The following is a 20,978-nucleotide window of genomic DNA, read 5'->3' on the forward strand; positions in this document are numbered from 1 at the left end:
CAAGCAGCAGAGCCAGAGTGAGCCAGTGCACACCCGAGCACACAGCCCTGGACAACGAGAACTTTTTTCAAAAGTCTAGTTTTTATTTTTATTTTAGTTACATAAGATGCTTTTCTGCATTTAGTTTTAATTTGAAGTATTTTTTAGTTGGGATGCAAAACATAAGACTCCAAACAGACCTGCTGGAAACCTTCGTACATAGATTTTGAACTTTTAGCTGCATTGTCATAAATTTTGCAGCTTTTCCTACTGATAAAGACTCCTCCCGCATTACCATTTATACTACACCAAAGTAGTCAAGTAATAGATAAAACAATGAAATTGTCACAGATTAGTAGGCAGAGGACTCACTCGCAGGACTCTGAAGTTTAGAGAGAGGGTGAGGGTTTATTTGAAATGTGACACCAAGTGAGAATATATACATATATACAGTGGAACAGATAACACGGGGCTCCAGGGAGTAGGGCGGGGTCCGAAGGGAAGGTCCAAGACGGGGGTACACACACGCTCTTCTTCCACTCGATCCGTAACTCAAAAATGTCCACACTAAGAAGCTCACACTCACTCACACACATCCACAGAAATCCAGACGGCAGGGAAGACGGGCAGGGAGTCTAGAAGGCCTGTACACAGAGGAAAAAACAAAGTCAGGAGGAAACTCTAGGGGATCAAAGGAACATTTTCATAGGTTACACTACACTGACACTTGGTAATGTGACGATCCAGCGAGGAAACAGCCTCTCTTGCCATCTTAAGTAGTCTGCCAGGATCAGTGTGAATGAGCCACAGGTGTGTGTTCAGGGTGGGTTCAGAGGCGGGAAACCAAGGTCCAGTTCCGCCCTGGTGGGAGAGGTTAAGACAAACAATACACACACCACGACCTCTCCAGATCTTGAGAACCATGACAGAAATGACATAAAAGTTCCTGTTTTCCACTATCAACTAAAATCTCTGTTTTTATTATGCTGTGTCTACAGTTAAAAATATTTCTGTGAATTAAAAAAAACTTGTTTTAATGTTTTATAAATACAGAACCATCTGGGCAATGAGCCACTGTTGAAACTGCATTTCTAGTTCTCATATTAGGTCAAGTAAGGGATTAAATGAGTAGTTAAACTTCTTTACAATAATGCTTAAGAGCAAAGTAGTGTGTATATGGCCGATAACATAAAATAAGTTTGACATCTCTGGTTAACTACAATAACGTTCCTCTACTCTGAAGGATCCACCACTGACAAACTTCGTTGTTGCCTTTTGAAAGTTGTACTCTGAAAGTTTACAGGCCGGATGTTCTTTAATAACTTACCTGTTGGCTCCGCCCCCTTGCTACCTGTCAGCACAGGTATTGCGGTTCTTGGGAAGCAGCAACAGCAGCAGCGGAATCAGCAGCGGTGGCGCACTGAGGGGGAAGTTATTTTTAAATCTTTGGGCCATGGCGGAGTCTCAGCTGGTGTGCATGGATGATGAGCACGTTAACGAGAAGGTCCCGGAGTCCAAGCCAGAGTTTTACTACAGTGAGGAGCAGCGTGCGGCCCTGGAGCAGCTGCTGAGGAATGGGGACGGAGCCTTCAAGATGCGCCTCCAGGAGGACAACACCAAAGACTTCCTATGCGCCCGGGAGGTCAAAGTTATCCGCAAAACTTTCCACGAGTACGACACAGACAGCGACTCCGAGTCCGGGGAGCACGACAAGTCCAAGGGCTCCTCCAGCGCGGACTCCGGGGTCCACTCCACCTACTGGCCCCAGATGTCCGACACAGAGGTCCCGACTCTGGACATCGGTTGGCCCGGCAGCAGCGGCGTCTACAAGGGGGTGACCCGGGTGTCCGTGTACACCCACCCCCCCAAAGAGCAGGGACCGCACATCAAGGCGGTGGTGAGGAGGCTCATCCAGGAGTCACACAAGGTAACAGAAAAGAAGAGAAACCCTGCATATCCACCCTGTTTACAGCATCTAAACCAAACTCAAATTTACGCACAAGTGTTTTAAAGTTTTTCTTTAATTATTCACATTTTTCTATAATAACCCACCAAATTTGGGACACCCTGACTTATAGGAACTTCAGTCCTTTTATTTGTTAACCTGAAGCGATAAAAACAGTCAGGGCTGCAGGTGAGTGTTCGCTTAGTCTGTGATGTAGTGCTTATGAAGCCAGAAAACAGTGAGAAGTATTCAGTTTTGTCCTGATTTAACTTCAAATCCACAGAGATTCAAATTCTACAGGCATGAAATAGTGAAACTTTAAATAAGAAGAAACCTCTGAGCTTTCCTGCCGAGCACTTTGCTTCTTACATGACTTGCCTCTAAAAGTGCTGATACAAAAATGTGACTGCATGCATCAAACAATAAAACAGGTGGAATAAAACACCTGCAGATTCAGATTTAGGAAAGTTTACGAGTCAGCTCCTGCACCTAAACCAAACAAAGGAAACTCCTTTCTTATATATGGAGCAATTAAAGGAGAAGTCCCTGACCTACTTCTAACAAAGAAGGAGAATAACGCTGTAATACTAACAGCGATTGGCTGCAGACGCTCACCTGACCACGAAAGTGACAAAGAACCCCCCCCCCCCCCAGACTGAGCCGGTTACAGTCAGTCCTCATGTTTCCTGTCTTGCCGAATTCATCATCATAAATGTCAGTTTGAGTTAAAGCTTCAGCTTTTTAGGATTTATTTTGAGTGCAAAGGACAGGTAGAGTGACAGGGACGGCCTGTTAAAAACAAAATAATATCAATAATATCAAAAGTTTTGATAATTGATCTTTTTAGGGTAAAAAATACTTTTAAACAATTTAAAATGTCCATATAAAAAAGGGGTTCGCTGCCTGAATTGTTCCAAGAATAATTTTTGGACTGAGTTTGTTTTCACCCCGCTGAGTCGTGTAGCACTTCCTTCCTCCATATTCATCCTGTCACGCAGTAATTGGATGATTAATTTGATAATGAGAGTAAGTTTTCTCACTTTTAATATATAAGAGTTATGGAAAAACAAAACAAAACAGGAGAATATTCACTATTAACAATAATAATCTTTAGTTTCAGGCCTGCTTGAATAAAGATTATTCAAAGATTTCTTCAATAATTCAATCTGTACCTTAGTCGTCCATACTGTCATGTATGCATATAACTCACATTGTGGCATATATATGTACACTTTGTACATGTACATACATTTTGCAGGTTTACATCTTGATAACTGCACCGTCTTAACAGTTTAATGAGTCGCCACAGAGCAGAAGCTGCAGGCGGGTTTCAAGTTTTTCACATTTGTCGTAACTCAAAGAGCTTTTTGTCATTTTTCAGCTGTAAGTCAAAGTGAAAATAAAAGATACACATCTGACTTTTTACCTGGAATTTCCATCGTCACGGCGCAGCGCTCTACTCCGGTGCTCCGAGTTTCAGCTTGCAGCGTAAAAGGGAATGATTGATTTATTCAGGGTTTCTTTGGGAACGTCATAGTGGGAAAAGCTGCTGCTGTTTTCTTTTCAAACAGAAACTCAGTTGGGTTTATTTCTTCATATATTCCCTCTGATATTCTCTGATACTTCTCGTGGGATATCTGTACTTTTACATAAAGTAGTTGTACTTTTGAGGTGTCTTGTGGCCTTCAAGTATAGGACTTAAATTGGTTTATTTCAGACAGAGGATGAGCTGAAGGGATGTACTGAGGTCTAGCATAAGATAAAAACGGATCATTTTGACCTGTGCTACTTAATTAGTGACCAGTAATAAAAACATCGAACTGGAAATGTTGTGTAGTATGTCACTTTTAAATACTTTTTAATAAACCGAGAGGCTAATAAGAAGAAAAGGTTCTGGAGGCCCGAGTAAGTCCACTGCTGTGTTTGAGGTTATTTTAATGAGTGGTTCTCAGATTTTGGCTAAAGGTTGTTCTGTTGTCAATGTTGCCCTGAAAGAGACGTCGTTGTGTTTCTATCTCGTTGGGTCCCTGCAGACAGGGTGGTTATGACTAAAACATGATCACCTGATCACCCATCGCTGTCTTTATGAAGAGAACTACTGACATTAATGCACTCCCGAGGTGCTCCAAGGTTTTTCCTGGCTTTATCTGGTGTTTAGGTTCCTATTCCACATGTCGATGAGATTCTTTTGAGTTTTCTCTCGTGAGTTATCAGAAAACAGATCAAACAATCGGGGTACCAGGGGTTGATTTATTAACGTTTTCTGTTAAAAATGTAATTCATCCCATGATACTAATGCTAAAAGCTGATTATGGGAAACATAAAAAATTCAAATTCAAATTTTATTTGTCACACACACACAACCATACACAGTATGACATGGGGGTGAAATGCTTGTAGCTGTACAATGCCCGACCATTAAATGACAGAAGAAAAGTTTTACAATATTTACAATTTACTACAAAAATTTACAAATTAACTTAGGAAATTACAGTAAAGAATGTGCAAATAGCAGAAGAGATTATAAAGATAAGGATTATAAATTATAGGAATTATAGAATTATAGGAAATGTGTGGTGGTGCGTGTGGTGACGTGTGTGAGAGTCCAGTCTTATAGTGACGTGTTTGGGAGAGTCCAGTCCTACACCTGGTTCAGGCCCCGAATAGCCTGGGGGAAGAAGCTCCTCTTCATTCTCTCTGTTTTGGCCTTAAGGGAGCGGAAGCGCTTCCCAGACCTCAACAGTGAGAAGAGTCCATTGTTGGGATGGGAGAGGTCCATCATAATCTTCCTAGCTTTGGACTTGCACCGCTTGGTGTAGATGGACAGCAGGTCAGGGAGCTCTGATTGAATGATGCGTTCTGCCGAGCGCACCACCCTTTGCAGATCTCGTCTGTCCTGCTTGGTGCTGTTCCCAAACCAGGTGCAGATGTTTGACGTCAGGACGCTCTCGATGGTGCAGGAGTAGAAGTTCTTGAGCACCTTCAGTGGCAGATGGAAGTCTCTAAGTCTTCTGAGGAAGAAGAGACGCTGACGGGCTTTCTTAACCAGGGTGTTGATGTGACAGGACCATGACAGGTCCTGAGTGATGTGGACACCCAGGTATCGGAAACTGTCCGCTCTCTCCACTGGCGTGCCACTGATGATGAGGGGTTTGTAATTCCTCGCCTGCTTTGTAGTGAAGTCCACGATCGGCTCCTTAGTCTTGCTGATGTTTAGGAGGAGGTTATTCTCCTGGCACCAGGTCTCCAGGTTCCTAATCTCCTCCAGGTAGGCCGTCTCGATGTTGTCGGAGATCAGGCCCACAACAGCAGTGTTGTCAGCAAACTTGACAATGGAGGTGGATAAATAAGATAAAGATAAATAAATAATAATTAAAGATAAAATAAATATTTTTGGAACATTGTGATGCAGTTGGTGTTTCTAAAATTGATTTAGTTGGAAGTTTTAACAGAGATTAAATGTTTTTTTCAGCCTTGAAAATCTCATTGATTGAAGTTATGAAGGTTCAAAAATGCTCAAATGGAAAAACTAATGAGAACTGTAAAAGTGGCAAAATTCCGCCTACTTCTGTGAGAGGCTGTAACACTGACAAATTCCATATTCTGAAGGCCGCACTTTTTTAATGGTTTCATTAAGTTACTGAAGTTAAGGAATCGGACGGAAACTTTTCTCAGATCTGTTTGATTTTAACCAGCACACTCACTGCGCCAGTGTATCCTCACGTCCTTTTTCTCAAAATGTAATGACCAGCAAACTGCACACGGCGTGTTTGAGGGGCATCTGCAAGTTGTAGCGCTGCAGTAGCGTTGTTGTAACGCTTGTTCAGAGAATTTTCTAGTAAGGTAGAAGGAGGTGAGGGTTAACGAAGCCAGCGTGGGTAAATAAAATGATAAAAGCTAAATGAATGGGAGAGTCCTGTGCAAGTTTTAACTAGAGATGGCACGATACCACTTTTTTATGTCCGATACCGATACCGATATCATAAATTTGGATATCTGCCGATACCGATATGAATCCGATATAGTGTTTTTTAATCAACAAAACTGTTTTTTAAAATATCTTGCTGCATTTTGCAAGTCTGCAAGTTCATACTCAAGTTTAAAACAACAACTACACTAAAGCTATTCTGTTATACCTGTATACAAAAAAAATATTTCATAGTTCAGCAATACTGATCAATCTAATAAATTTAAACCTACACCATCCTCCCTATTCTGGTATTTTAAAGAGTACTTAGCGTAAATATTAAGCAACCTAACTAACAGGGTTCCAACTCCCAGCAACAACAAAAATAAATAAATAAAAAATAGGGAACCACCCCTCACGCGCCACCTCATGATGCTTAATCGACGTAATCAACCTTAATTTGATGCAGTGTGAAAAAAAATGCACAGAAATCAATTATTTTTCAAGAAATATTAAATAGATTCAACATCTTTCTTCAACAAAATTGCAGGCTGCACAGATGGTACCTTCCCAAAGTAAAAAGTACTATAGCTTACTAGGGTATATATATTAGACTTAATAGTCACTATATACAGTAATTGACTTCTATTCATTTTACATCAAATTAAAACTTTGGGTGTCAGATAATTATTTATTAAAAGCTCGACATTTTAAATGAGAATAAGAAAGAAAAGTCTGTCTTTGTGCCCCCTTTTCCCTGTTCATGCCCTATCGGCCCCCCTGGCTAAACTTTGCTAGATCCGCCCCTGCACAGTTACCAGCCGTCAGCTGCGTAGAAAAAGATCCTCGAGTAGAAAGTAATATTAAAAAAATTCTAACAACAGCTTATCAAGCTTAAACGTTCTGCTGTTGTTCAGCCGCTGGTTTCCTCTTTCTGGTGCAAAGTGGGCCAAAAACAAACAAGAGAGACGGAGTCGCGACAGAAAAGCCGATCAGCTGATCAGTTTCACGATTGAAGTAGCAGCCGGAGAGCGAGAGGCAGTCGCTTGTTAAGCTTAACGCAGGAATGCTTTACAAACATTCAGAGATGGACTTACACACTTGCTTTACTTCTCTCGGGGATAACTTTGTCGGAGATGAAATGCCAGGTTGCTAGCGAAGCTCCACATGCTATCCAGACCACCGACAGGTCCCGCATGCCACAGCCGCTCTATCACGTGATGCATACTGCTCCGACTGCTAACGTTCTGAGGTGAGTTACGGCGTGTTGCAAGTTTTGTGAGGTGCTTTCATGATATTTAATGGATCGGATTACATTTTTTATTTTTCTCCGATATCCGATCCAGTAATTTAGGTCAGTATCGGACCGATACCGATACGTAATATCGGATCGGTCCATCTCTAGTTTTAACAAGCTGAGTCATTAAAACGCAGAAGGGAAAAGCTGAGCGGCTGAGTGGCAGCCTCCCCCAAGATCCTGCAGACCAGGTTAAGGTTGGCATTTAACAAGCTGCTCTTTTTAAAAAAAAAAAAAAAACTTTTCTCCTCGCCCACTTGGAGTTTTGCACGACTCCGTCTGATTGGCTCAAATCCCAGGTGCGAAAATCATAGCTAATGAGGAGAATCGCTCACTTGCGATTGGTTTTGACAGGCAGCACCAGAGGCTGTATTTGCTGGGTGGAAAGACGAATAAAGATGTGCAGAACTCATCATATTTGAATAGTTAATAATCCACTTTATTATCCATCTACAGCAGTCTGCTCAGCGCCGTGTCAGCTTAATGAATCAGGCACAGATTGCTCCCCTTCAGGTAAAATAACTCATCCCCTCCTAAAAGCCTGACAGATACTTGAAAGAGTCCTTGTGCAGTTTAAGTGGTGCACGCACGCACACGTTAATCCTGGATGCATAACATTACTCTACAGGAGATCATTATCACAATCCAAGAGAAGAGCTGAGATGTACATATGAAAGAGCCGAGGTGACAGTTACCGGTCGAACTGCATTCAAGAGAAAAAGCAGAAAATGTCGCCTGAAAGGGAAAGAAAACAACGAGTTCTTCGATTCAGGTGATGTCATGCGTATTTTCATGCACATGAAGAAGGTGCTCTTCACCAGAATCCCATCAGGAGAAGTCATTTACACAAGGTGTTGTCCATTCACGTCACAGGGCTCAAGTGTTTGATCCAATTTGCCACAGTGGAAGGTTTTCCATTATATCACACGTGATGATAGATACCAGAGAAAACAAGCTGAAGCCCAGCCATGAACAAAGACTGGCAGCAGCACTCGCCAACAAACACACAGAGCTCTCCAGGTGTTTCCAGGTCGTTAAAAGTAACAATAAAAATATTACATTGATCTTTGCTCATGTCTAAAGTGTCACTTCAGCTACTAAATAAACTGTGTGTAAATTCTTTTTTTTAGATGTCTGTACATGATAAAACATGAACATGGCTTTCGGGGCTGAAAAACTGATGCTAAATCGGATCAGAGTGACTGTGAGGTGTGTTTTTTAACTGTGGGCATTTGAAAAGATCTCGCTTAAATATAAATATGTCAGCTGTGGACATCACTTTATCCCAGTTCTCAATTCAATTCAATTTCTTTATTGTCCCACAAGTGGAAATTAGTTTAGCAGCAGGATAAAAATAAACAGAACAATAATATAAAATAATAATGACAATAATAGTAATAGAAAGTCCAAGGACGTTTATTTGCCGGGACGCCTACTAGGAGTAACTGTTGGAGCTATGAACTGTTTCTGTTGTATTTCAGGCTTCTTACAGAACAAAATAACTGTTTGCATCAGAAGTTAGTGAGGCTGGTCTCTGCTTATGCAGCTACACCTGAAAAAAAAAAACCCTGGAAACTGTTCTAATGGTTGTTAAACCACTTCTCTATGGGGGGAACTGTTGTGTTTTTCCTTATTTCCTGTAATATACACAGGTACTATGCTCCAGGTGGACCCTGAGTGCCAAGGCCTCTAAACACTGTTTCAGTTGTTCTTACTGATGATGGTTGTGTGTTACAGAGAAGTCCCACCCACCTGCTGTTCAAACCTTATGTTTATGAGCACCAGCCAATCAAGACAAAGTTTGCTTAATGGAGGAGGGGCTAAACCGGAAACAGTTTATGTCAGGCAGAGGGGCAACTCGGGGTCTGCACCAAAGGCTGGTATAAGACAAATAAGAGTTATTTTGAACTGTGAGTCATGTAAATACTTCTCTGCTGCTGACAGGTGCCTTTAATTAATTTTTAAAGCCCTCATTGAAAGCACAATGCTATTGGCAAATCTCTGTACCCACCTAAAAGGAGTGGTTGATTTAAAAACTCAAATTTCACAACAGCGCCATCGTAAACCTGCTGTTTGTGGACAAACAGCCCAAACCTCTTTTAGGTGAACTTGTAAACCACTACAACTGAAGTGGATCTAATCTGCTCACTTCCAGCTCCATATTTTTACTCTTGGAGTCTAAAAGAGTAGCTTTACATAAGTCACGTTTCAAAATAATCCTTCTTTCTCTTGTGCTTGGCCTCATTTCACCCTCTGTTGAAAATGAACTTCTACATACACTTATTTTATTACTTTAAAATAAGTGTATGTTATCAGGTTTATCAGCCAGAGCTCGTGGAAGGTCAATGTAATAAAACAGTCTTGGCAGGTGGAATAACCGTTAGCCATACCAAATGGGCGTGTATGAAAATAACGCTTCAATTTCCAGAAAACCTTGAAATAGTTCAGATTAAGCATTTTCTGGATAGATCTTTTTTCCAACATAAAATGCATCGTAAGCAGTTTGGATGAGAATTTGATGACGGGAGCTTCACTGAGTCATGCCTGGTTTACTGTGTTATTCAAACTCGTGTCTTCCTGGAGAACTAGTTTCAGTTTGCTGGATGAGTCCCAAACAAACTGTAATAAGGAAATGGGGAAAAAAAGAGTCACATGGTCTTTTGAAACTGCTCTTAAGGGTACAAAAACCAGGAGAGGCTATAAAACATCTCAGTACAAACAGCAGTCTTATTGGTCTAATAAATCCAGTACATAATTAAACTGTATGCTGTAAAGTGTTATAAATGCATCTGTTAGAGATGTAGCTGCTGATTTCTTGCTCAGATTAGTGGTGGTGTGAGTCGTAGCCGTTGCTGGCATTTGTCCAAACTGTCTTTGCTAAAACTTTTAATCGCCTAGAAAAACAAGTTATGCAGAAGTGTGAACTGCTGCCGTGGTGGAAGGTTGCGTGTTTAAACTTCATATCACAAGACTAATGACAGGTTAGCGCCCTGGTGCCTTTGTTCGGACTGGCAGTGGGAGTGGTGGAAACATTCAGATGTTGTTTTAATGTTTAAATGGTGCATCCCGCAGCCGGATTTAAAAGTAAATACACAGGAATCGTGACTTTCCCCATCAGGCTGGTCTGAGGTGTTTTACAGGAAAAAAACAGAAGTGGTTTCAGCTTTTATTTCCTTACTGAATTACCTGTGCACTTGCCATTCACTTTATTAGATTCAAGAAGGTGCTGGAAACATGGGTTTTGGTCCATGGTCAGAGCACGAGAAGCATCATAGAGTTAGTGCAGATTTGTCTGCTGCACGCCCATGATATGAATCTCCCGTTCCACCACGTGCCGAAGCTGCTCTACTCTGGTGACTGTGGAGGGCAGTGAATTCACTGTCATGTTCAAGAAACCAGTCTGAGATGATTTGGTGCTTTGTGTCATATGAAGATGGGTACACTGTGGTCATAAAGGGATGGACACGGTCAGCAATAAAACTGAGTGCTGAACAGTTACTAAGACAGTCAAGAAAATATCTCCCACACCATGACATCACCGTCAGCACCCTAAATGCTGGTACAAGGCAGGATGGATAAGTGCTTTCATGTCTTTAAAGCCAAATTGTGACCCTACCCTCTGAATGCCACAGCATAAATGTAGTTTGTTGCCCAAGACACTTTAAATTTGTGTGATGAAGTGATCAATGAGGACATAAAGTTTAGACTTGGTGTATCCGTGGATGCTTCCTCTGTAACTTCAGGGTTCAGAACTCAGACTTATATCTAAATCATAGGTATGCTGCAACCACACACTTGTGCTGTAACCTGACGTGCATCTTTCTAGAGAGGAAAATACTCGTTGCATTGTTGCAGTGAGTGCAGTCATTTCCTTCAACTCATTTCTGGTTACTCCTTCTTGTGCTGCTATTTTTCAAACTGACTGGAAGGGAACTGAGCAGCTCGGATAGAGAAACTCAACCACCAACGGGTATTTTAGCATCGCAAGCATAATGTGCACAAGTATAAATGCTGGCAATGGTTTCGGCCTGTTGCACAGCCTACAGCCTAGATTCTGTGTAGATTTAAAGCCAAATATAAATTAGCTCGGTCATGCTGTGACCGCAATGATACTATTAAATCCAGAGGCTTAGCTGAGCTTATCTTCAGTCATAGTGAAAAATAAATGTGTCATATCACACATTCTAATATATCTGCTGATTGACTGATACATAAATGAAGAAACAATGAAAATGACTGATTTGTTTTGTCTGTTAAAGTTGGTAACAAGGTGTCTTCTATAAGGATCCCTCCTTTCTAATCATTCATTATTCCTGACTTCGCCTTTATGTGTGTGTCTGGTATGAAATTCTTTTGTCTGTTTAACAAACAAAAATGAAACTTACATTTCTGTTCCCATGACTAAAGGCACAAAAAGATGGGTTTTGGTTTTTTTACTTAGTCCCAACGTCTTTCGGGTTTTATTTCATATATTTTCTGTTATTATGTACACGACTGCGGTGACATAACCGTGACGTCTGCTCTTTATTGATCTGTCAGTTAGAGTGGGTGTAAGTGTGTATAGATAGACTGCATTTTTACATGACTCATTTCATGAGTTTACATTTTTTAAATATCTTTAAAGTTCACACCAAGGCTACCAAATTAATTTCAGATGTGTGGGATGAAAAAGCAAAAGTAAAAGAGAAATAGTTTTGCTGATGGGGCTGGACCTGGAGTTGAACTGCCAACCTGACTGCTCACAACCATCCTCATAGCCTCTGTAGCTCCATGCAAAATGTACTTAAGTTTAACAGTAAGCAAATGAACTGGTATAAATGGAAGTCAGGACCACCTTATGAACTGTTAAACAACTTTAAACTAGCTTTGAAATAAAAATTTCAACCAGCTTGCGGTGAGCACACATGGTGCGAACATTAGGGGATGCCCTCAGTCACATGCTATCTGCTTTAAATGGCACTAAAACTTTGAGAGCCTCAATCCAATGAGTCTCAATATTTTGTGAATTATTTATTATATTTGAATAATATTCACATACTTGTGTATTGTGTATGCTTGCTGTTAAAGTCTTCTTCTTTTGTTCAGCAATTGTTGTTTCCAAATTTAAAAAAAAATATGACTGCTCAAATAACTGAAAAAGAGCACAAGTGTTAATGGATATGCACGAGTAACGTGAGATGGCTCCTCTCTCGTCTGTTTCTCGCAGGTAGTGGCCATCGTCATGGACCTCCTCACGGACCTGCAGATTCTCCAGGACCTGCTGGATGCTTCGTCACGGCGTGGCGTGGCAGTTTACGTTGTGCTGGAGGCCAGGGGAGTGCCCCACTTTCTGGATATGTGCTCTCGGCTGCAGATTAACGCGATGCATCTGCGGGTGAGCAAACAGAGCGCTGCAGAGAGAGGAGGTTCTCTAACACAGTAAACAAAGAGGAAATGAACATGGGAAAACAGCTCAGTAGGTCACTGCTGAGTCCTGGAACAATGCCGATGACGGCTGGAATTATCCCAGATTAAAACTTATTCTGAATCATAGGCCAGGCTTTCTGGGAAATCGCTGACAAGTTAATTACCTCAAAGGTTTGATCTAGTTAAAACATGAACCAGGAAAACTTGGCAATACACTTACCGAACCAACTACAAAAACCTTACATTTTCCCACTTAACCCTAAGGGTAGTTTTATGTTTGATTTCTCATAACTGCCTTTGCAGCAGTGCATTGGAAGTTACAGGAATTTCGTTTGTGAAACCTGCCAATTTACTGCTCAGAAAAGTATCCAGCATTGAATGGATGGAGTAGTTTTTAATGGGACTTTTAAAGAATTGATACAGCTTAACATAAAACATAAACAGTAGACGGTTAGCTAAAATTTTGAGTAAATGGTTGAAATAGTTTTTAAAAAGGGATAAAATTAACAAATTAAATAGTTAAGTTAGCAAAATAGTCAATGATTAAGGATGAAAAAACGCATTTTATATAAGTAACTGAAATAGATTGCAAATATTTGCACGAACTGTTACACTAGTTAGCTAAAAGTAGCGGATGTAGCGGTTAGCTAAAATTTTAAGTAAATGATTGAAATAGGTTAAAAATAGGATTAAAGTAACTGATTAAATTGTTCAGTCATAAAAAAAGTCAAAGATTGAGGCTGAAAAAGTATTATCTAAGTAACTAAAACAGATCATTAAAGGTTTCGCAAGAACAGTTTAACTAGTTAGCTAAAAGTAGCAGACGTAGTGGTTAGGAAACTGATAAACAGCAGGAAATCAATAAAATGTGAGGAAATGGACTTGTTGGAGCACTTGTGTGAAAGTATGTGTGAAAATAAAAAGAAGTATTTTCCTTCCAGTGTAAAACAGGGAGGGTCAAATTAATAATTTTTGAGGAATTACTGGAAAATCGACTGCTGAGCAGACGCTAGCACGAGCTAACATGTAATTGCTGCTTCTTGTGGTGCAGAACCTGAGAAGTGACATTAGGTGCTGATTTAGATTAAGCGCAAATAGTGAGTCATCTGTCATCCTATCTTCACCGTGTCATAATACCCAGTCTTATCTGTTGTATGCAGAGTTTTTCAGCTCCAGTCTGGTTTAACCGGAGTGGTGGAATGGCTGGCCATTGTGGTATCAGTTTATAAGGCTGTGAAAGACCCTTTCAGAGTGCCGGGCTCTGTTACTGTTACTAGTGACAAGGGAACATTCATAGATCCTGAGAACAGATCCAAGGACAGTAACTTGACGCTCTCACCCCACGCCAGGGTTGACACCACAGGAGAGCCTCCTCCCAGTTTGTCTACTCAGCATTTACGTCCTTTTCTTTTCCTGCTTCCCTCTAAGTAAACAGAGGTGGCTGAAGTGTTTGGGTTTTAGCCTTTACTTATTATGAAAGCTGACTTTATGTTTCTGGGTGTGCCTGCAGAAATTTGACTTGGCATCTCTGTAAATCAGCCAGTCATCCTTGAAAAAGCCACGGATGCCCGATAGCTGGGGTCCGTTTACTCAGGCTTACCTGTGTGACATTTTTGACACAGGTAAGCCAGTGTGTAATCCAACAGGTGTTTCTTTTACAGAATCTACGTGTGCGGATGCTAAAAGGTGCAGGGCTGGCCCTGTCCTTTGGAAAACTGCCAGGCTCCCTGTGCTCCAAATACATGCTGGTGGATGGAGAGAAGGTCATGTTTGGGTCTTACAGGTAAATATCAAACCAGTGTTTCTTTTTGTGGTCAGGTGCATTCAAAGGAAGCAGAAAAGGTTGATAAAGCAACCTGTTTCAATTTATTATTTTATGTAAGATTTTATAGCACCCAGAAGAAGAAAAATGTAAATAAAAACAGAATACAATAAGTTGCAAGTCCCATAAACACATTTTATTCATAACACAACACAGAAAACTGAGACATTTCATGAAAAATATGCACTTATTTTGAATTCAGTGGCAGCAAAATGTCTCAAAAAGTCATGGAGCAACAAAAGGCTGGACAAGTGGTACTTAGAAAATAGCTGGAGGAATGTTTTGCAAGTATTTGTGTTAATTGGGAGCAGGTCAATAACATGATTGGGTCTAAAAACATCTTAGAGAAGATGTTTGAGGTAAAAATGGGCAGAGGTTCACTAATTTTCATTAAACTGCATCTGCAAATTGTGTAAAATTGAGAAAACCTATGTCTCGTCATCTAGAGTACACAATCTTCCAAAGATTCAGAGAATATGGAGAAATCTCTGTGTGCAAGTGACAAGGCTGAAAATCAGCACTGCATTAAAAGCTTTCAGAAATCACTGTCTGTGAACACAATTAACTGTGCCATCCACAAATGGAGGTTAAAGCTCCATCATGCAAAGACGTCCTGTCTTCTCTGTCTTTATCTTCATATCTCATGCCTTTGTGCCTATTGAACTGGCAGCTTGCACATCTGGAAAATCTACCGGCACACCTACATTTGCTACTGAAAGGTGCATATAGTCTACAGATCAACATATGCTCCGATCCAGACAATGCTTTTTCAGCTAAACTGCAGAGTTTCTATTAGAATAGCACAGAATAGATGCAGTATGTGAACTGACCAGCCAGCAGTCCGGGAGCACCATGAAACTAAAAATACGACAAAGAAGACAGAGGACTGTTGAACAGCTCGAGTCCTATATCAGACCAGAATGGGAGAACATTTCTCTTCTACAAGTCCAGCAGCTGCTCTCCTCAGTTGTTTACAGAGTGTTGTTAAAAGCAGAGAGGACGCTACACAGTGGGAAACACGGCCCTGTCCCAACTCTTTTGAGACACGTTGCTGCCATCAAATTCAATATGAGCCAAGATTTTTCTTTAAATGGTTTAAATATTTGATACTTTCTGTGTTTTATTTTGAATAAAATATAGGATTATGAGATTGCATTCTGTTGTTATTTACTATTTACACAGCGTCCCAACTTTTTAGGAACTGTGGTTGTACAAAAATTAAATTATACTATATACAGCAAGGTGTTTGTTTTCTGATGTCTCTATATGCTGTAAGGAATGGGATGAATTTAAATATTCACACTAACAGATAAATCATGTAATTAAGGTATGCTCTCGTTGGGAAATGGAAAATCCTTCAAAATAAAAGTCCAGCTTAGCGTGCCGAGTCCAGTTGTATCTTGTTTTTGGTCAAAACTTTGAACCGCTTGACCTCCTATATTCGACTCCATGTTACGGTGACATGTTCAGAGTCACAATTGAGACTCATTTGGACAGTTTCACTTTTACACATAATACAGTGTCCCTCTGACACAGTTTCACTCCAAAGCAGATTAACTGATCCTGATATGGTTATTAAATAACCATTATTTGTGCTTCATTTGATTTACTATTTGTATCTTTTGTGTAAACCCAACATAATGAGAGCAGCTTGTTTGTGACTGTTAGGTGTGAGACATTTTCTCTAAAAGCAGCCGGCACAAAAGGAACTCCATTAAACCTCCAAATAACTCCTTACACACTCTGAAGCTTATTAATCTTGTAAAATGACTAAAGTGCTTTTTAAACACACTCTCTTCTTATCTGCTGTTGGTTCAGTGTGGGAAAAGATAAATGTATTGTTGTAGGTCCGCTTTTTGGTAAATGTCGTTGGTGACCGAGCCGGACGTTTATGACCTGGGAGATTATTATAAGGGAATCGTACCGCTTTCTCCTGAGTGCTTTAAAATGATTAAGTAGTTTCAGAGAAACCATTAAAACAATAAAAAAACTTACACTAGGTGAAAGTATGACATTTAAATGAAATCCTACACCAGGCAGTGATGCGGGTGAATTAATTATCCAGCTTTTAAAGATTTCTACAGTTGATTAAGTTTATTTTTTTTGTTTTATTTTTTGGTTGCAATATCCACAAATTAAAGGCATTTAGCCTCTGTCTGTACTCAATGTACCTCTCTTATCTTCCTCACTCATTTTTAATTGTAGTAATACATTGCTTTGTTTTATTCTGTTCCTTTCTATTCTGCAACCTTTTTCCAGTATTGCAAATGGTACCGCTGCCAGATCCACACAAAAAAGGGCTTTCTCTCCTTATCCTTCACATTAAAAGCCCTTGGCATATACAGTGCATGACTGCTGTAGTAAGCTGAAGCATTTTACAGCACATTCTGGGATCAAAATAAAACCTTATTTATTAGTTTAATAGTTCAATTAAGTTTTTTTCATACAGTGTCAAATCACAACAACATTAAACCAAGTAAATGAACGATTAAAGATTTGAAACAAACAAACAAATAGATAAATTTTATCGCTGCTGAGGATAAAAAGAATTCTGCAGAGGTGAACATATGTAACCCAGAAGGGGGGAGATCATATAACAATCAGTGCATGTCTAAATACAGTTAACGGCATAAAAAACATCGAGCCTACGTTTCCGTATAGCAGTCATATCAGTATGAACAGTGAATATAAATGTCAGGTATCAATATAAACAGTAATTTTAATGCAAATCTACAAAGAAAAAGATTCCTTTTAACCTGCAGCAATGATAGGAAGTACACGCATTTTTGCACGTGTTGAATAAATCAAGTTTCTGGTGCAGATTGGGCTATGACAAAAGCTAACATTTATCTTTTTAAAAATCTAAATCCAGGACATTAAATCGAATGTTAGTGATGGCCGCACTGGGAAATGGAGATCACATTAAGAGCCAGACACATGCAGTGCACTGATATGCTTTAAATGAACTGAAACATAAAAATCTATTGTTGTTGCACATCCCAGAAAGACTTCTTAGATACAGTTTAGTCTACATAAAGGCAAAATAATGTCATTTGTTCAGTTTTAGATGTTGTGTTGCCATAACTACATACATGCTGATAAAACAGCTGCAACCATTAGTGCAAAGTTCAGAATTGCAAAAGAGCTCGATTTCACCTCTGAGCTCCGAGTTTGACAGGATCCACACAGCTGTATTCTCGTTGTTAAATCGCTGTTCTGAAAGCTGCAAACAAACAAAATGAGTCTGAATGCACGTCATCTGACCACATCAGTGATGAGGCGAATCTTCCTTCACTGACTAAAGTCAAAACTGGAGGGACCGATTTGTGGCAGGTGAAATGAGCACAGTCATGTCCTGACTCATGCGTGATGCCTCATTATGAATGCAAGTTTAAATAGAAAAGTTACAGGCTGCAGCTATGTGGTCAACACCGAGGGCTCAAAAGTGATTCTACAGAGGCAGCCGTATTGAGTCGGCATTTTTACACATCTTTAATTTTCACCAAATTTAATGCATGCATCTCAAACAATGTAGCGCCACCAAAGGGTCAAAGTTGGCGCTGTGTTCATGGAGGAACCATGTGCAAGGTTTGCCTCAACAAGTTCCCATCGATCGTCTTATAACCTGACTTTGTGCTGCCACTATCCACCAATTTTGCAGTCTCACAAAATATGGCACCAACGGTAAGATCTAAAGTGTATCTAGTGTTTGTTGGATAACTGCATCCATAGCTTGAGGCATCAGTTTACAGCTCCATGAGATGCCTTGTTGTGGAGATGTGGCCCTGTTGCTATAAAAAAAAAGTAACTTAATTTGCATGAAATTTGTTCTGTGGTCTCATTTGGTGATGCTGATGTTAGCCTTAAAAAACTAATCAGTGAAAAGAAGCGTGAAAACTTACGGCCGACACATGGAAACACCCCTGACATAACCGCCATATTGGATTTCATCAAATGGTCACAAATTTCTTCCAGTCTTAACCAAAATTTACACAGTTTACATTTTTACATCTGAAAGACCCGAAAATGGTGATGTAGCTGTTACAAAGGAAGCAAGGACATGGGATAGGTCATACTGAAGCACTGTGAGGCAACTGTTGTTGTGATTTGGAGCTATTTAAATAAAATTGAATTGAAGTGAATCTCAGCAGCTTGTGATGAATGGTTACTGAACCTGCTGACTAGACTTGGAAGCACTTCTTGTTGCCCTAAAAAGCCCAGTTTGACCTCTGAGTTTGTTGGATTTAGCCAAAACCTGCTAAATAGGAGAGTGTGTGTATATGTATATATTCTTTAAATGGCCTTAAATAATAAAATTCAAGCAGTTGTGTCTCCCGGTGTTTTATCTCATATTTTTTGTCCACTTTAAATCACCGCTTTGGTTTACGCTCCTGTTTTTTTTTTCTGCAGCTTCACTTGGAGTTCGTCCCGGCTGGACAGGAACATGATCACGGTGATGTCGGGACACACTGTGGACTTCTTTGATAACGACTTCCGAGAGCTGTACGCAGTGTCTGAGCAGGTGGACCTGTACAGAGAGTTCAACATCACTAAGCCGCCTCTTCCTACACCAGTCATGAAGCCAAAGATGCAGCACATCCGGCCTCTGCCCGTCACTACATCTCGCTTTCAGGTATCGGTTGGGGACTCCAGGCAGATTGACCTGAAAGTTCCTGCGCATAAGTACCACAATCCCAAGTACTCGCTGGTTTTCGGGAACAGTTTGGGTCTGACGGGTTCGCTACAGGACTTGTCGACTCAGAGGGACTCGCTAGTAGGTGGGTTGAACCAGAGGAACGGTCTGCAGAACGGCTTTCTCAATGCAAACAAGGAAAAGTTGGACCGAGCCTCCCCACAGAGTCCGGGTTCACCTACAGAGGAGGATGGAAAAGGAGGTCAGAAGAACCAGGCAGACGGACCCAAAAAGCGCAGCTCCTTCAGGCATTTCTTGAAAGGCAGAGGAGCCAATCACAGTACAGACACTATCGAGGAAGGCGTGGTCACTCCTCAGAGCCCCTCCCCCACTATCACAGCAGACTGTAAAGTCTCAGTGGCCAACAGGGTTGCGGGAAATGAATCCGACGACTCGTTTCAGTTCATTGAGAAACCAGGACCACTGAAAACCAAAATCAAGAAGCCGTCGAAGTTCATTCAGAGGAGCGTGTCTATGCAGACCATCAGCACGGCAGACGAAGACGGTGCGTCATCACAGATCTTTTATTTTATAATTCAGTGGTCCGAGTGAGCAACAAGGCAAATATTTCCTGAATGCTTTGTCTATAAAATGTTTAAAAAGTAGAGTTACAAACTAACATGTAAACTTTTTGAAAGTCCAGGATTTTCTGTCTGATACACTCACATTAAAGCCTCTATCATCAAATCAACTCATTTCTGGTCCACGTTAAATGGCAAGTAGCTGAAACGATGCTCTTTAGTTTCAAATTAAATTTCCGGTGGTGTTAAATATTTAGATTTTGAATCTAGATCTAGATGTACATGACACTAGAACATCGTAAAAGTTTTTACCCTTTTAATTTCAAACCTTTTTTGTTTGTTTGAAACATTTTGGAAAATATCTTTTGCCGAGTGTTTGCAAAGCACTTTATCTTACTAGGAGATTCAAAATTGCAGTGTCAGAAGAAGAGAACATTTGAACCTTTCTGAATCCTTAGCATTTTTAAAGACATTCCAGGGACCTGCAGGAGCCCTGTGATGTCTGTCGATAATATTAATGTTTTTCGTTTCGTCATGGTCAAGAATCAGTTATTGTGTGACCGCAGTTTGTGATTGTGAATTAAATTGAAGGATTTTTTTCCCCTTTTATTTACCAACAGGGTTCAAAAGTCGCCGCCGGCATCAGAAGAGGAACTGCATCCAATCATGAGAAAAAACACGAGGATATTCGGACACTTTAGGGTCTGGTTGTTAAACCTGCTGCAGCGGGTGAGTCTCTGTATCGCCTCACTGCAACCAGCTGACGTTTCTTCACGAAAAATGAGTGCAGTTTGTCCCTCTGGACACGTATGCTGCTTCAGGCTGAGCTGAAGGTCAACACTAGAGACACGCTGCAGCTGAACTCCCTCGAGACGTTTTCGGCCAAAGTGCTCATGGGAGATTTTATTGCCACTATTAAATGTATTTTCTACACTTTTTTGGTATTAAGTTATTTTACAACTAAAGTGTTTTCATGTTTTACACTCGTGAACCTAAAGACTGAGAGAGCAGCCGATGACTGATCCAGGTGACATAGATGGATTACATAACACCTCTTAGGTATTCTGGTCTCCATGGGGACAGGAAAAGTGATCAGACGTGGTGTTGTACCCGAGTGTAACCTTACTGAGGACCCTTGGCAACAGTGTTTATGGGAGTGTGTTGTACAGACTGTGAATAATGTATGAGGAACTGTGCGTCTGCACTTTGGGATTTTGTTTTGATACGCAGGTGAAACAGGTCGGAGAATAAAATGTGAATCCTTGAGAACCACTTGAGACACAAATCATCTGAACTGTTGCAGAAATGGAATAAAAACAAAAGGGAAAAAAAAGTGTTTGTGTGATTTGGTGTCAGTTAAAGAGCAGCATGCAGACAGATAGCCTGTTATTTTCAGAAATGTAAACCA

The 20,978-nt window shown here is 40.5% G+C and overlaps 1 protein-coding gene across 1 annotated transcript; it reads left to right on the top strand.

The window, feature by feature from the left end:
* Positions 1-20,978, top strand: fam83fa (family with sequence similarity 83 member Fa). Its single transcript, XM_082529251.1, has 6 exons — positions 1-17; positions 1,338-1,906; positions 12,335-12,502; positions 14,196-14,317; positions 18,767-19,554; positions 20,191-20,978. Exons 2-6 carry the CDS (start codon positions 1,433-1,435, stop codon positions 20,238-20,240), a joined length of 1,602 nt encoding a protein of 533 aa, XP_082385377.1. The 5' UTR covers positions 1-17; positions 1,338-1,432; the 3' UTR covers positions 20,241-20,978.

The sequence above is a fragment of the Aulonocara stuartgranti genome (assembly GCF_965226115.1).
Source record: "Aulonocara stuartgranti genome assembly, chromosome: 4".
NCBI classification, from domain to species: domain Eukaryota; kingdom Metazoa; phylum Chordata; class Actinopteri; order Cichliformes; family Cichlidae; genus Aulonocara; species Aulonocara stuartgranti.